At 50.8% G+C, this 15250-nt stretch overlaps 1 protein-coding gene across 1 annotated transcript in view; it reads left to right on the top strand.

Annotated features, from left to right (window-relative positions):
- The window catches only part of fbn3 (fibrillin 3), a 206225-nt gene that overhangs the window by 78777 nt on the left and 112198 nt on the right, over positions 1 to 15250 (top strand). The window contains exons 9-11 of the mRNA XM_078424021.1: positions 2998 to 3150; positions 6954 to 7232; positions 10339 to 10482. Coding sequence (XP_078280147.1) covers positions 2998 to 3150; positions 6954 to 7232; positions 10339 to 10482 — 576 coding nt within the window. The remainder of the gene's footprint in view (positions 1 to 2997; positions 3151 to 6953; positions 7233 to 10338; positions 10483 to 15250) is intronic.

Raw genomic sequence — 15250 nt, 5'->3', positions numbered from 1 at the left:
AAACGTCACCCATTCCTTCTCTCCTGAGATGCTTCCTGACCTGCTGCGTTACTCCAGCTTTTTGTGAATAAACCCAAGTCTAAATATGTTGCTCTCGAAGATTTCTAATCTGAGAGGATTCAACTGACCTTAGACACAAAAAGCTGGAGTAACTCAGCGGGACAGGCAGCATCTCGGGTCGAAACCCTTCTTCACACCTACTCCTTTTGTCCAGAGTTGCTGCCTGTCCCGCTGAGTTACTCCAGCATTTTGTGTCTATCGTCGGTGTAAACCAGCATCTGCAGTTCCTTCCTACACATTCCGTCCACTGCGAAATCTCCTCAAGGTGTGCCGACTTTGAAGATGTTCCCCTCCTCTCTCCGACGGGAGGTCTGCACCATCCTGTCTCGCTGCTCCCCCTCTGTGACACCTCCTGCTCTACGGCTCCACCACCACGTTTTAACCCAGACTCGTTTTACCACAGCCCCGTGGGAGAAGGATCTTGACCCGAAACCTCACCCATTCCTTCTCTCCAGAGATGCTGCCAGTCCCCCCGCTGAGTTACGCCATCCAGCATTTTGTGTCTAAGCCTTCAATTTTCTAACTCCGCTTAACATGTCCGCATGTCACAGAAACATAGATAATAGGTGCAGGAGGAGGCCATTCGGCCCTTCGAGCCAGCACCGCCATTCATTGCGATCATGGCTGATCATCCGCAATCACTAACCCGTGCCTGCCTTCTCCCCATATCCCTTGATTCCACCAGCCCCTAAAGCTCTATCTAACTCTCTTTTAACCTCATCCAGGGAATCGGCCTCCACTGCCCTCTGTGGCAGAGAATTCCACAAATTCACAACTCTCTGGGTGAAAATGTTTTTTCTCACCTCAGTTTTAAATGGCCTCCCCTTTATTCTTAGACTGTGTGGCCCCTGGTTCTGGATTCCCCCAATATCATACATATCAAATGTCATCCGTTTACAGAAGTGAAATTGGGCAAACACACACATGCAGGACTGGACAAGCTAGATGCAGGAAAAATGTTCCCAATGTTGGGGGAGTCCAGAACCAGGGGCCACACAGTCTAAGAATAAAGGGGCGGCCATTTAAAACTGAAGTGAGAAGGAACTTTTTCACCCAGAGAGTTGTGAATTTGTGGAATTCTCTGCCACAGAGGGCAGCGGAGGCCAATTCACTGGATGAATTTAAGAGAGAGTCAGATAGAGTTCTGGGGGCTAGTGGAATCAAGGGATATGGGGAGAAGGCAGGCACTGGTTACTGATTGTGGATGATCAGCCATGATCACAATGAATGGCGGTGCTGGCTCGAAGGGCCGAATGGCCTCCTCCTGCACCTATTTTCTGTGTTTCTATGTTTCTGTGACTGCGATGCGAGCATTCTGAATGCACCTTTCCAGCGCACCCTTCATTTCCGGGCCTCATCCTTGCCCCCAGTGAGTTGCAGGGCCATTGGTAATTCTATTTGATTAGCTGCTTTGGCTCGCTGTATGGTTGATCTGGTTTTAGCTCTTTGATTCTTTGCCGGAAAAAAACGTTTTGAACTTCACAATGTGTGGGAAAGAAAACTGCAGGTGCTGGTTTAAATCGAAGGTAGACACAAGATGCTGGAGTAACTCAGCGGGTCAGGCAGCATCTCTGGAGAGATGGAATGGGTGACATTTTGGGTCGAGACCTTAGACACGAGGTGCTGGAGTAACTCAGCGGGTCAGGCAGCATCTCTGGAGAGATGGAATGGGTGACATTTCGGGTCGAGACCTTAGACACTAGGTGCTGGAGTATAAGAAAATAACTGCAGATGCTGGTACAAATCGAAGGTATTTATTCACAAAATGCTGGAGTAACTCAGCGGGTCAGGCAGCATCTCAGGAGAGAAGGAATGGGCGATGTTTCGGGTCGAGACCCTTCTTCGGACCAAAGGTCTCGACCCGAAACGTCACCCATTCCTTCTCTCCAGAGATGCTGCCTGACCCGCTGAGTTATTCCAGCACCTTGTTCCCACCTTGCCCTTCACAATGCTCCATGTAACAAGCCTGCAGTTGGAATTGTATTCACAGGAAACAAAGGGTTCAACCCCGCTAACCTGGACGAGTCTGAGAAAGCAGAACGCTGCCTTTTGCCCTCAGCGTTTGCCATCGCAGGGGAGATGAGGCAGCAGCGGCAGAGATGGCAATTCCTCTTTGTGCACACTTACTTGTTTGCAAACTGGAGGGGCACGAGTTCAAAGTGGCACGGTTCCATCCTTAGTAACTCATGAATTGACGGCCAGTGTGGGCGTCGGGGGGCACCGAGAGAATGAGGCGGGCTCGTTCGGAATATTCCTGGGAGTTCTCACGGTGTCTAGGGAACGCGCAGCGAGAAGCCTTTGGGAACAGCGCAGAGGCATTGAGGCCGGCATTGTACCGACCCGTCTTCCCTCCGCGCCGTCTGGAGTAAATGAATCGCAGACTAGTTTGCAACGGGTCGTTTGATCAGGAGCAGAGTAACTGGGGACCCCGACATGCAGGGAGGTCTCCAGGGACGGAGCGGTGCGATGGGTTGCATACAGACGTTGAGGTTAAGCACAGCAAGGAACCGCCGGGCAGCACGCCAGCGATCGGTGCTTTCCCACCGTCCGCGTTGCTCTGCCATAATCCATCGGAATAAAATAAACCTCTGAATGGTTTAATGCTTGTTGATGCACTCCACCTGTCATGCGGCACGGTGGCGCAGCGGTAGAGTTGCTGCCTCACAGCGCCGGAGACCCGGGTTCGATCCCGACTGCGGGTGCTGTCTGTGCCGTGACCTGCGTGCGTTTTTCTCCGAGATCTCTTCAGTTTCCTCCCACACTCCAAAGACGTGCAGGTTCGTAGGTTGAATGTAAAACCTGTCCCCGAGTGGGTGTAGGACAGTGATAGTGTGCGGGGATCGCTGGTCGGCGCGGACCCGGTGGGCCGAAGGGCCTGTTTCCGCGCTGCATCTCTAAACGAAACTAAGCTAAACTAAACTTCCATTTCTTTTGCAGACCAGCGGTCGGGCACGTGCTTCTCCAGCCTGCTGGGCGGCCGGTGTGCCGGCGACCTGCATGGGCACTACACCAAGATGCAGTGCTGCTGCGAGTCTGGGCGCTGCTGGGCGGCAGGCCATACCCCTGAGATGTGTCCTGTCAGGGGCTCCGGTAAGCGAACGCTCTCCGACCAGCCAGCGCCTCGTCCCGCACTCTCGCTGCAGTCTAGAAGAATGGGGTGGGGGGGTGGGGGGGGGGGCTCGTTGAAACAAACAGAATACAGATGCTCCCGACTTACCTTACGATTCTTCGACTTTACGATGGTGCAACTCCGGGCAACGGCAGCGACCCGCAGCTCGCTTCCGGCCACGTGATCGCGTGTATTAAATCAATCAATCAGTCAATAGTCAATGGTAATTTATTTGTCACATACACATAAATGTGTAGTGAAATGAAAAATTACCCGCAGTTCAACAATAAGACCAATAAGAATAATCAATAAAAATGCAATAACACATACAATCATAAACCCAACACCAAACAAAAGAAACATCCATCACAGTGAGTCTCCTCCAGTCACCTCCTCACTGTGATGGAAGGCCACAATGTCTTTTTCTCTTCCCCTGCCGTCTTCTCCCGCGGTCAGGCTGTTGGAGTTGCCACGTCGGGGTGGTTCGACTTACGATATTTTCGGTTTACGATAGGTTACTCGGAACATAACACCATCGTAAGTTGAGGAGCGCCTGTAATAGACAATAGACAATAGGTGCAGGAGGAGGCCATTCGGCCCTTCGAGCCAGCACCACCATTCAATGTGATCATGGCTGATCATTCACAATCAGTACCCCGTTCCTGCCTTCTCCCCATACCCCCTGACTCCGCTATCTTTAAGAGCTTTCTCTAACTCTCTCTTGAATGCATCCAGAGAATTGGCCTCCACTGCCTTGTTGATAATGGAACAGCCTAATGAAAGGCTTGGATAGAGTGGATGTGGGGAGGATGTTTCCACTAGTGGGAGAGTCTAGGACCAGAGGTCGCAGCCTTGGAATTAAAGGACGTTCTTTTAGGATGGAGAGGCGGAGAAATTTCTTTAGTCAGAGGGTGGTGAATCTGTGGAATTCTCTGCCACAGAAGGCTGTGGAGGCCAAGTCAGTGGGTATTTTTAAGGCGGAGATAGATAGATTCTTGCTTAGTGCGGGTGTCAGAGGTTACGGGGAGAAGGCAGGGGAGTGGGGTTAGGAGGGAGAGATAGATCAGCCGTGATTGAATGGCGGAGTAGACGTGATGGGCCGAATGGCCTCATTCTGCTCCTGTCACTTATGACATTACGACCTGAAGACATTGCACAGAGCACCAAAGCAAAGGTCACATTCTGCCCTCTCTAGATGTCGAGACTTTATAAAGTGACATGTACCTGGAGCTGATCCTATGCGTGGTCTGGAGTGGAACCATCCCAACCATGGATGGTTCATGGAAGTTTTTCATTCAAATTTTGTTCGCATCTGTTTTATTTCTGGAGAGCACAGCCTGTCCGCAGGGCTTGGAAGCAACATTGGAATCGAGAACATCATTATTGGCTCGAGCTTCTCTTTCGGAAAATAATTATCTGTTGCTAAGGCAAACATGCAGGCCTGGATGTCCTGTCGTGCCTAAAGTGGTGCTGGGCTGATCCATTATCATCATTATTGTTCCTTGGGAATGCACGGAGATTAAGAGACTCTGTGGGACCAGGGGAGGGGTGAGTGGGGGCGTTATTACCATACAATATACAGAAACGTAGAAAGTAGGTGCAGGAGCAGGCCATTCGGCCCTTCGAGCCAGCACCGCCATTCAATGTGATCATGGCTGATCATCCAGACTCAGTGCCCCGTCCCTGCTTTCCCCCCCATACCCCTTGATTGGCAGTGAAGAAAGCCAATGGAATGTTGGCCTTCATAACAAGAGGAGTTGAGTATAGGAGCGAAGAGGTCCTTCTGCAGTTGTACAGGGCCCTAGTGAGACCGCACCTGGAGTACTATGTGCAGTTTTGGTCTCCAAATTTGAGGAAGGATATTCTTGCTATTGAGGGCGTGCAGCTTAGGTTTACTAGGTTAATTCCCGGAATGGCGGGACTGTCGTATGTTGAAGGACTGGAGCGACTAGGCTTGTATACACTGGAATTTAGAAGGATGAGAGGGGATCTTACCGAAACGTATAAGATTATTAAGGGGTTGGACACGTTAGAGGCAGGAAACATGTTCCCAGTGTTGGGGGAGTCCAGAATAAGGGGCCACAGTTTAAGAATAAGGGGTAGGCCATTTAGAACTGAGGCCATTTAGATGAGGAAAAACCTTTTCAGTCAGAGAGTTGTGAATCTGTGGAATTCTCTGCCTCAGAAGGCAGTGGAGGCCAATTCTCTGAAAGCATTCAAGAGAGAGTTAGATAGAGCTCTTAAGGATAGCGTAGTCAGGGGGTATGGGGAGAAGGCAGGAACGGGGTACTGATTGAGAATGATCAGCCATGATCACATTGAATGGCGGTGCTGGCTCGAAGGGCCGAATGGCCTCCTCCTGCACCTATTGTCTATTGATTCCGTTATGGAATTGAATACGACGCAGTACGATACGATAGAACTGTATTTATCCCAAATAGGGAATTGATCAGCCAACATTCATAGAACACAAAATACATGAAACATGAAAGTAAAGTGACGAGTTGCTTATCACTCGTGCGTGGGCGCTAATCCGCGCGGCACGACGCTGGCTCCCAGTGGAATTATCCACAGGAAATGAAAACTTGTGTTGAGTGCTGATCTGTTTTGCTTGCTTGCCGATGACCCAGGTACTCCAGGACTATCACTGACTGATTCAACGCGAGAAATTCACCACCGAGGTTTTACCCCACCCTTTCTTGGCACAAGACTTTGCACCAGGAACACGTGTTGGGAATCCTATCTCTAGAGGAGTTTTGGGATGAGAGGATTTGAGGCCCCGCTGCTATCAGGCTTCTGAACAGTCCTTCCATAAGCAAGGCCACTGTCCCATTCACCTCTGCGCCAATGTGGACGTTGTCTCTGGAACTGATGCTCTACAATACCAAGAACAACACTCTCCCCTCTGCATCTTCCCCATTCCTCTATTCATTGCACTTGAGTTTGACTTGATTGTATTTTGACCAGGTAGACACAAAATGCTGGAGTAACTCAGCGGGTCAGGCAGCATCTCGGGGGAGAAGGAATGGGTGGCGCTTTGGGGCGAGACCCCTCTTCAGTCTGAAGGAGGGTCTCGACCCGAAACGTCACCCATTCTTTCTCTCCAGAGATGCTGCCTGACCCGCTGAGTTACTCCAGCATTTTGTGTCGACCTTCGATTTAAACCAGCGTCTGCAGTTCTTTCCTGCAAATGCATTTTGACCGGATTGTATATCTAATCTTTTTCGATATCATGCAAAACATAGTTTTTCACTGAACCTCGCTCGGTACGTGTGGCAATAATAAATCTAAACGTAAACCTAAACCATATACCTTTCACATGAAGCTCTGTGCTTTCAATGCCATTTTATTAACTTCCTCTGCTCCTCACAGCTAGGGTTGCCAACTGTCCCGTATTAGCCAGGACATCCCATATGTTGGGCTAAATTGGTTGCCCCGTACGGGACCGCCCTTATCCCGTATTAGGCCCAAACACTGTAGGCCCAGATAATGTAGGTCCGGGGGGGAGCTTTGGGCCCGGACAGTGTAGGCCCGGAGGCCTGGGCAACGCCTAACGGAAGTTGCATAGCAACCTTCCTCCCGGTCCGGACGGCCACCATTGGTGGAGCGGGAGCACATGGCCGCTGGCTGGGTGACGTCACGTGGGGCGCGGGGCGGTGACGTCACCCTTTGTCCCTTATTTGGGAGTGAGAAAGTTGGCAACCCTAGCTGTCAATGCCATTTTATTAACTTCCTCTGCACCTCACAGCCTATCTGAGTTTGCTCTTGACAATATATTTTTCAGATGAATATCGCAGACTTTGCATTGAGGGCCTTCCCTTTGGACCTGGGCACCCTGGCATCGGATTTCCAGGATTTCCCGGTGGAATTGGATCCAATGGCCTAGGTCCCGGGGGAATTGGACCAGGAGGGATCGGGCCTGGGGGACTCGGGCCCGGTGGCTTCAACTATGGCGGAGTTGACTCTGGTGGGATCAGACCTGGTGGGATCAGGCCTGACGGCTTTGGCCCAGGTGGACTTGGACCAGGCTTCACGGGCCTTCCTGGGACTGGGCCAGGGATTGGTAAGTTTTCACTCAATTAAGGAAAAAGCACACAGTTATCAAAGTTTTTTTTAAATGGATTGTTCCTTGGATAATAACACCTTCCACGTAGAAAATGTCCCAAATTGCACCCCAGCGGGGTTTAAGAATGTTTTATTGTCATTTGTTCCAAAACTGATTAATGGCATTCTTACTTATGGCAGCACCACAGATATGTAAACTTAAGGTGGACAGAAGATGCTGGAGTAACTCAGCGGGTCAGGCAGCATCTCGGGAGAGAAGGAACGGGTGACATTTCGGGTCGAGACCCTTCTTCAGACTGTGAAGAAGGGTCTCGACCTGAAATGTCACCCATTCCTTCTTTCCAGAGATGCTGCCTGACCTGCTGAGTTATTCCGGCATCTTCTGTCTACATTCCTTTTAAGCCAGCATCTGCAGGTTTTTTTTCTAGATATGTAAACCTGGTACTCTGTAAAACCCATCACAAACAACAACAAAAATCCAGTATATATTTTGTTTAAAGTACGTTTTCCCAGTGAGTTTTCGCCGAGATCTTTGGTTTCCGCCCACGCTCCAAAGTACAGGTTTGTAGGTTAATTGGCTTGGTCTAATTGAATAAATGTGAATTGTCCCTAGTGTGTGTAGGGTAGTGTCAATGTGCGGGGATCGCTGGTCTGCGCGGACTCGATGGGCCGAAGGGCCAGGTGGAGGATGTCCTCAGGGTTGAAACTAACTTTGACTCTGCCAGTATTATATTGTAGTCCCTCTTGCCAGCAACGCAGAGGCAGATGCATCAGCTGCAGATATTCTGGTGAGGCAGAAGTCCAGAGAGTTTTTCCCTTGGGCTTGTCCTCTCACTTGGTGCCGCTCAGTCTGACAGCTCCGGGATCTCCGGTTTCCTCCCACACTCCAAAGACGTACAGGTTTGCGGGCTAACCTGGCTTGGTATAAGTGTAAATTGTCCCCAGTGTGTGTAGGATAGTGTTAGTGTGCGGGGATCGCTGGTCGGCGTGGACCCGCTGGGCCGAAGGGCCTGTTTCCACGCTGTATCTCTAAACTAGTTGCTGCCTGACCCGCTGAGCCACTCCAGCACTTTGAGTTTATCTCCCACGTTTGGCACCAGTTCCTCTGCCACAGAAGGCAGTGGAGGCCAATTCACTGGATGTTTTCAAGAGAGAGTTAGAGTTATCTCTCGGGGCTAACGGAATCAAGGGGTATGGGGAGAAGGCAGGAACGGAGTACTGATTTGGGATGATCACCCATGATCATGATGAATGGCGGTGCAGGCTCCAACGGCCGAATGGCCTCCTCCTGCACCTATTTTCTACGTTTCTATGTTTCCAGGTCTTAGCAAAGAGGAGTTTACAGACTGGTTATCTGTTGTTGTCCGAGGTTGATCCAGTCTGGTTTCATTCTTAAAATTTCTTATGGTTGACAAAAAATGCTGGAGTAACTCAGCGGGGTCAGGCAGCATCTCGGGAGAGAAGGAATGGGTGACGTTTTGGGTCGAGACCCTTCTTCAGACTTAAAAGTTCTTCTGATAGTTTCCCACAATTGCAAAGCAGGTATATATTACGGCCAGATCAGATAAGGGGTAGCAGGCTTTCTTCATTACTGCGCATTAGTGAACCAGATGGGCCTTTGCTGCAATTCGTTTCTTCCACCGACATATTCCGCACACCCGTGTTGATTTAATTTAAAGATTTATTGAAATAATTTCATTTAAATCCCCAGCCAACTTTGCAGGATTAGAATGAATGATTCCAGAATATTTAATCCAGGTTTGAGGATTACAAGATTAGTAACATGACCTCCACTTTATTGCACCCCAAATGTGTTAGCAATGTTTATTTTCTTTTAACCCTTGGGTTGAGGTCACCGACAATTAAATGAGAGGGAAGGAACTGCAGATGCTGGTTTAAGACAATAGACAATAGACAATAGGTGCAGGAGGAGGCCATTCGGCCCTTCGAGCCAGCACCGCCATTCAATGTGATCATGGCTGATCATTCTCAATCAGTACCCCGTTCCTGCCTTCTCCCCATACCCCCTGACTCCGCTATCCTTAAGAGCTCTATCTAGCTCTCCCTTGAATGCATTCGGAGAATTGGCCTCCACTGCCCTCTGAGGCAGAGAATTCCACAGATTCACAACTCTCTGACTGAAAAAGTTTTTCCTCACCTCAGTTCTAATCAAAATTTTTCCTCATCTCAGTTTAAACCGAAGATAGACACAAAATGCTGGAGTAACTCAGCGGGTCAGGCAGCATCTCTGGAGAGAAGGGATGGGTGACGTTTCGGGTCGAGACCCTTCTTCAGTCTGAGAATCAGGGGAGAGGGAAACGAGGGATATTGACGGTGATGTAGAGATATATAGAACAAATGAATGAATGGAATTGAGAACAAAACGCTGGTGTGACTTGGGTGGGGGAGGGATGGAGAGACCCCAGCATTCCCGCTCAATCCATCCCTCCCCCACCCAGGTCACACCAGCTTCTTGTTCTCACCTAGCACACAGCTAACAATAACCCGTTTTCCTTTATCATCGTTATTTTTTTTGTTGCATATCTTTCGTTCATTTGTTCTATATCTCTCTACATCGTCGTCTCCCTTTCATAGAAAAACATAGAAAATAGGTGCAGGAGGAGGCCATTTGGCCCATCGAGTTTGCCTTTCAATGTCAAGAACCTTGTAGTGTGCGTCAAGAAATACCCATCCCAAAACATTGGCGTACGTCAATGAATACCCATCAGGAACATTGATGTGCGTCAATGGATGCCTAAAGGTTGTTGTGCTGTCCAGCTATTTTAACCTTTGTCGTACTGCCGTTTCAACACCTTGAGGCCGTTGTGTAGAAATGTGCAGTTGAACGATCAAACGACTGAATTCTAACTGTTCGAAGGTATCACAAAATGCTGGAGTAACTCAGCGGGTCAGGCGGCATCTCAGGAGAGAGCATCTCAGACTGAAGTCTGAAGAAGGGTCTCGACCCGAAACGTCACCCATTCCCTCTCTCCTGAGATGCCGCCAGACCCGCTGAGTTACTCCAGCGTTTTGCGATACCTTCGATTTTGTACCGGCCTCTGCAGTTATTTTCCTACGCGAATTCTAACTGTTGCTCTTTCCAGGGACAGCCACCTTGAATCAGACCACTGACGTGTGCAAGCATTACACCAACCTGTGCCTGAACGGCCGCTGTATCCCAACGCCGTCTAGCTACCGCTGTGAATGCAACATGGGCTTTAAGCAGGACGTGCGCGGGGAATGTATCGGTGAGTTCCGTGTGTCGTTGGGTTCCGTGTGTCGGTGAGTCCCGTGTGTCGGTGAGCCCCGTGTATCGGTGAGTTCCGTGTGTCGGTGAGTCCCGTGTGTCGGTGAGTCCCGTGTGTCGGTGAGCTCCGTGTGTCGGTGAGCTCCGTGTGTCGGTGAGTCCCGTGTGTCGGTGAGTCCCGTGTATCGGTGAGTTCCGTGTGTCGGTGAGTCCCGTGTGTCGGCGAGCTCCGTGTGTCGGTGAGCTCCGAGTGTCGGTGAGCTCCGAGTGTCGGTGAGCTCCGAGTGTCGGTGAGTTCCGTGTGTCGGTGAGCTCCGTGTGTCGGTGAGTTCCGTGTGTCGGTGAGCTCCGTGTGTCGGTGAGTTCCGTGTGTCGGTGAGCTCCGTGTGTCGGTGAGTTCATGTGTCGGTGAGTTCCGACTCCATTTGCTTCGTCGCTCCGGAAGATCAGGGACCAGCCATGGTCCGGTCACCCACTCCCTCTTCCCCCCCTCTCCCATCGGGCTAACGGTACAGAAGTGTGAAAACGCACACCTCCAGATTCAGGGGGAGTCCCAGGGACAAACGTGCAAACTCCACACTGGCAGCGCCCGGGGTGAGGATCGGACACAGGTCTCTTGCGCTGTGAGGCAGCAGTTCCACCTGACAGTTTCTTCCCAGTGGTTACCAGGCAACTGAACCATCCCACCACAACTAGAGAGCAGTTCCGAATTACAATCCACCGCATTGGAGACCCTCGGACTATCTTTGATCGTGTCTTTATTTGCTTCACCCTGTGCTAACCGTGACTCACGTTACTCCCTTTGTCCTGTATCTGTACACTGCGGACGGCTCGATTGCAATCAAGTGTTGTCTTTCTGCAGACTGGTTAGCACGCAACAAAAGCTTTTTACTGTACCTCGGTACAGGTGACAATAAACTAAACCGAACTAAACTGAACTATAAACAATCGGTGCAGGAGTAGGCCATTCGGCCCTTCGAGCCAGCACCGCCATTCAATGTGATCATGGCTGATCATTCTCAATCAGTACCCCGTTCCTGCCCTCTCCCCATACCCCCTGACTCCGCTATCCTTAAGAACTCTATCTAGCTCTCTCTTGAATGCATTCAGAGAATTGGCCTCCACTGCCTTCTGAGCTGAGGCAGAGAATTCCACAGATTCACAACTCTCTGACTGAAAAAGTTTTTCCTCGTCTCAGTTCTAAATGGCCTACCCCTTATTCTTAAACTGTGGCCCCTGGTTCTGGACTCCCCCAACATCGGGAACATGTTTCCCGCCTCTAACGTGTCCAACCCCTTAATAATCTTATACGTTTCGATAAGATCCCCTCTCATCCTTCTAAATTCCAGTGTATACAAGCCTAGTCGCTCCAGTCTTTCAACATACGACAGTCCCGCCATTCCGGGAATTAACCTAGTGAACCTACGCTGCATGCCCTCAATAACAAGGGCTACAGGTGCTCCCCGGCCTTCGATGCTTCGCCTTGCGAAAGTTCGACCGTGCGACAGTGCAAACGGCAACGACCTGTCGCGGGCCGCCGCCACTGCCGCCCCTCGCTCCCGGCCACGTGGTCGCGCGCATTCAATGCATTTCGCCCTACGATACTTTCGGTTTGTGATGGGTTTCTCCGATGGAGCGGAACCCCATCGCAAGCTGAGGAGAGCCTGTACCTCGACGCACGTGACGATAGACTAAACTGTACTAAACTGAGCCAGTCGAAGGTATTTATTCACAAAATGCTGGAGTAACTCAGCGGGTCAGGCAGCATCTCAGGAGAGAAGGAATGGAAACATAGAAAATAGGTGCAGGAGTAGGCCATTCGGCCCTTCGAGCCTGCACCGCCATTCAATATGATCATGGCTGATCATCCAACTCAGTATCCCGTACCTGCCTTCTCTCCATACCCCCTGATCCCTTTAGCCACAAGGGCCACATCTAACTCCCTCTTAAATATAGCCAATGAACTGGCCTCAACTACCCTCTGTGGCAGAGAATTCCACAGATTCACCACTCTTTGTGTGAAAAAAAACGTTCTCATCTCGTTCCTAAAAGACTTCCCCCTTATCCTTAAACTGTGACCCCCTTGTTCTGGACTTCCCCAACATCGGGAACAATCTTCCTGCATCTAGCCTGTCCAACCCCTTAAGAATTTTGTAAGTTTCTATAAGATCCCCCCTCAATCTTCTAAATTCCAGCGAGTACAAGCCGAGTCTATCCAGTCTTTCTTCATATGAAAGTCCTGCCATCCCAGGAATCAATCTGGTGAACCTTCTCTGTACTCCCTCTATGGCAAGAATGTCTTTCCTCAGATTAGGAGACCAAAACTGTACGCAATACTCCAGGTGTGGTCTCACCAATGCCCTGTACAACTGCAGCAGAACCTCCCTGCTCCTATACTCAAATCCCCTCGCTATGAATGCCAACATACCATTCGCTTTTTTTCACTGCCTGCTGCACCTGCATGCCTACTTTCAATGACTGGTGCACCACGACACCCAGGTCTCGCTGCATCTCCCCTTCTCCTAATCGGCCACCGGGTCCGAAACGTCACCCATTCCTTCTCTCCTGAGATGCTGCCTGACCTGCTGAGTTACTCCAGCATTTTGTGAATAAATACCTTCGATTTGTACCAGCATCTGCAGTTATTTCCTTACACTCTTCGTACCTAAACTGGTCCTACCAGTGCAGGAGTCCCTCTGCTGGGCTGCTGTTTCTGACACTGCAACTGTCGATGAGTCATGCCCATTTATAGTGTTGTGTCTGCACGGGCCATGCAGAACATGCACCGACCACAATGAGCTCATCTGGCAGCCGTACAATCGCTGCAATATGCTCCCGGGCTGCCAGGACCCGCTGAAGTGGCTGCGATTTCAATTCACTCCATTCCCTCTTGTTTATTCTTCCCTCCCGTGGAGCCTGGGCTCGGCCCGGTTCAGGATGTTGAAGTCTCCCGGGGTTTGTGGAGCTTGACGAGCTTGATCCTGTTCATAGACCGGGTGATATTGAATTACCAGCCCCCCCAGCACACGTGCTAATCTGTTCATCCTTTCAGGCAACAGTCAGAATCAAAATCAGCCTGCTTGGAATTTCCTGTTCTGCAGTCAAGAACACATGGCAGGGCAGAGATTGTGCTCCTCAATGAACAAAAGCAACTCAGATCGCCCTTTACTCAAACGTGCTCCATAAATCCCGTCTGATTTCCAATGAATTGAACTGCTATATAATTAGCATAATTGGCTGCCCATTTTGCAAATGTGAACTTTGAGGAAGTTCCAGCTACCTACTTTGGCGCAGCGGTAGAGTTGCTGCCTGACAGCGCTTGCAGCGCCGGTGACCCGGGTTCGATCCCGACTATGGGTGCCGTCTGTACGGAGTTTGTACGTCCTCCCCGTGACCCGCGTGGGTTTTCTCCGAGATCTCCGGTTTCCTCCCACACTCCAAAGACGTGCAGGTTTGTAGGTTAATTGGCTTGGTGTACGTGTGTGCGGGATAGTATAATTAATGTGCGGGGGACCGCTGGTCGGCGCGGACCCGGTGGATCGTTGGGGCCATTTTCCGCACTGTATCTCCAAACTAAACTAAAAGATCCCCCGAGAACTATGGGCAAGGCAAACGTGGGGAGAAAACTACGCAGCTAGTGGAAGGGATCAATGCGATTGTGTTTGCTTCAGAGAACCTGAAGGCTCACAATGGACTAAGTGCCACCCCCCCTGCTGGAAGATTCTGGGTAGGGTAGGATGAGGCCCTGGGGTTTAGAGGGGGAGAAAGCAAGGCGTGTAAACAATGAGACCAATGCACCATCCTTGCACAGTGGAAATGTGAGCCTAGAATCCTCTGTAAAGTAATACTTCTTTTAGTACTCCATTTTAGACATCCCAGGGAAACAATGGGTCTGAGCATAAGTGAAACTGAGTGAATGTTCATCAGTTGAGAACGAACATAAAGAACATGCAGAACCCATAGAAAGAAACTGTTTTAAAAGCCGTGACAATATGTCACAAAAGTCCGATCAAGGATAGTCCGATAGTTGTGTAGGAAAATAACTGCAGATGCTGGTACAAATCGAAGGTATAACAGTATAACAGTATAACAGAGCTTTATTTGTCATTCGGTACCGAGGTACCGAACAAAATTACATAGCAGTCATACAAAAAAAGAACACAAGACACATAGCCCCAACACAAACGTCCATCACAGTGACTCCAAACACCCCCTCACTGTGATGGAGGCAACAAAACTTCCGCTCTCTTCCCCACGCCCACGGACAGACAGCTCGTCCCCGACCGACCCGCACAGTCCCCGCAAGGGGGTGGAAGTCCCCGTGGCCGAGTCGCACCGGGTGCTGAAACGTCTCGCGGCCGAGCCGGGCGATGGAAGGCCCCGCGACCAAGCCTTGCGCAGCTAAGCCCCGCGGCTGAGCCGCACCGGGCGATGTTAAGTCCCGCGGCCGAGCCGCACCAGCGATGAAAAGTCCCGCGGCCGAGCTGCACCGGGCGATGTAAGGTCCCGCGGCCGAGCCGCACCGGGCGATGTTAGGCCCCGCAGCCGAGCTGCACCGGGCACTGTTAAGTCCAGCGGCCGAGCCGCACCAGCGATGTAAAGTCCCGCGGCCAAGCCGCACCGGGCGATGAAAAGTCCCGTGGCCGAGCCGCACCGGGCACTGTTAAGTCCAGCGGCCAAGCCGCACCGGGCGATGTAAAGTCCAGCGGCCGAGCCGCACCCCGCGCCGTGAGGAAGAGAAATGTTTCCCCCACCCCCCCACCCACACC

This window comes from Rhinoraja longicauda, chromosome 28 (genome assembly GCF_053455715.1).
Source record: "Rhinoraja longicauda isolate Sanriku21f chromosome 28, sRhiLon1.1, whole genome shotgun sequence".
NCBI lineage: Eukaryota > Metazoa > Chordata > Chondrichthyes > Rajiformes > Arhynchobatidae > Rhinoraja > Rhinoraja longicauda.
Note: the sequence above shows the minus strand (reverse complement) of the source record. Positions and strands in the feature narration are given on the sequence as shown.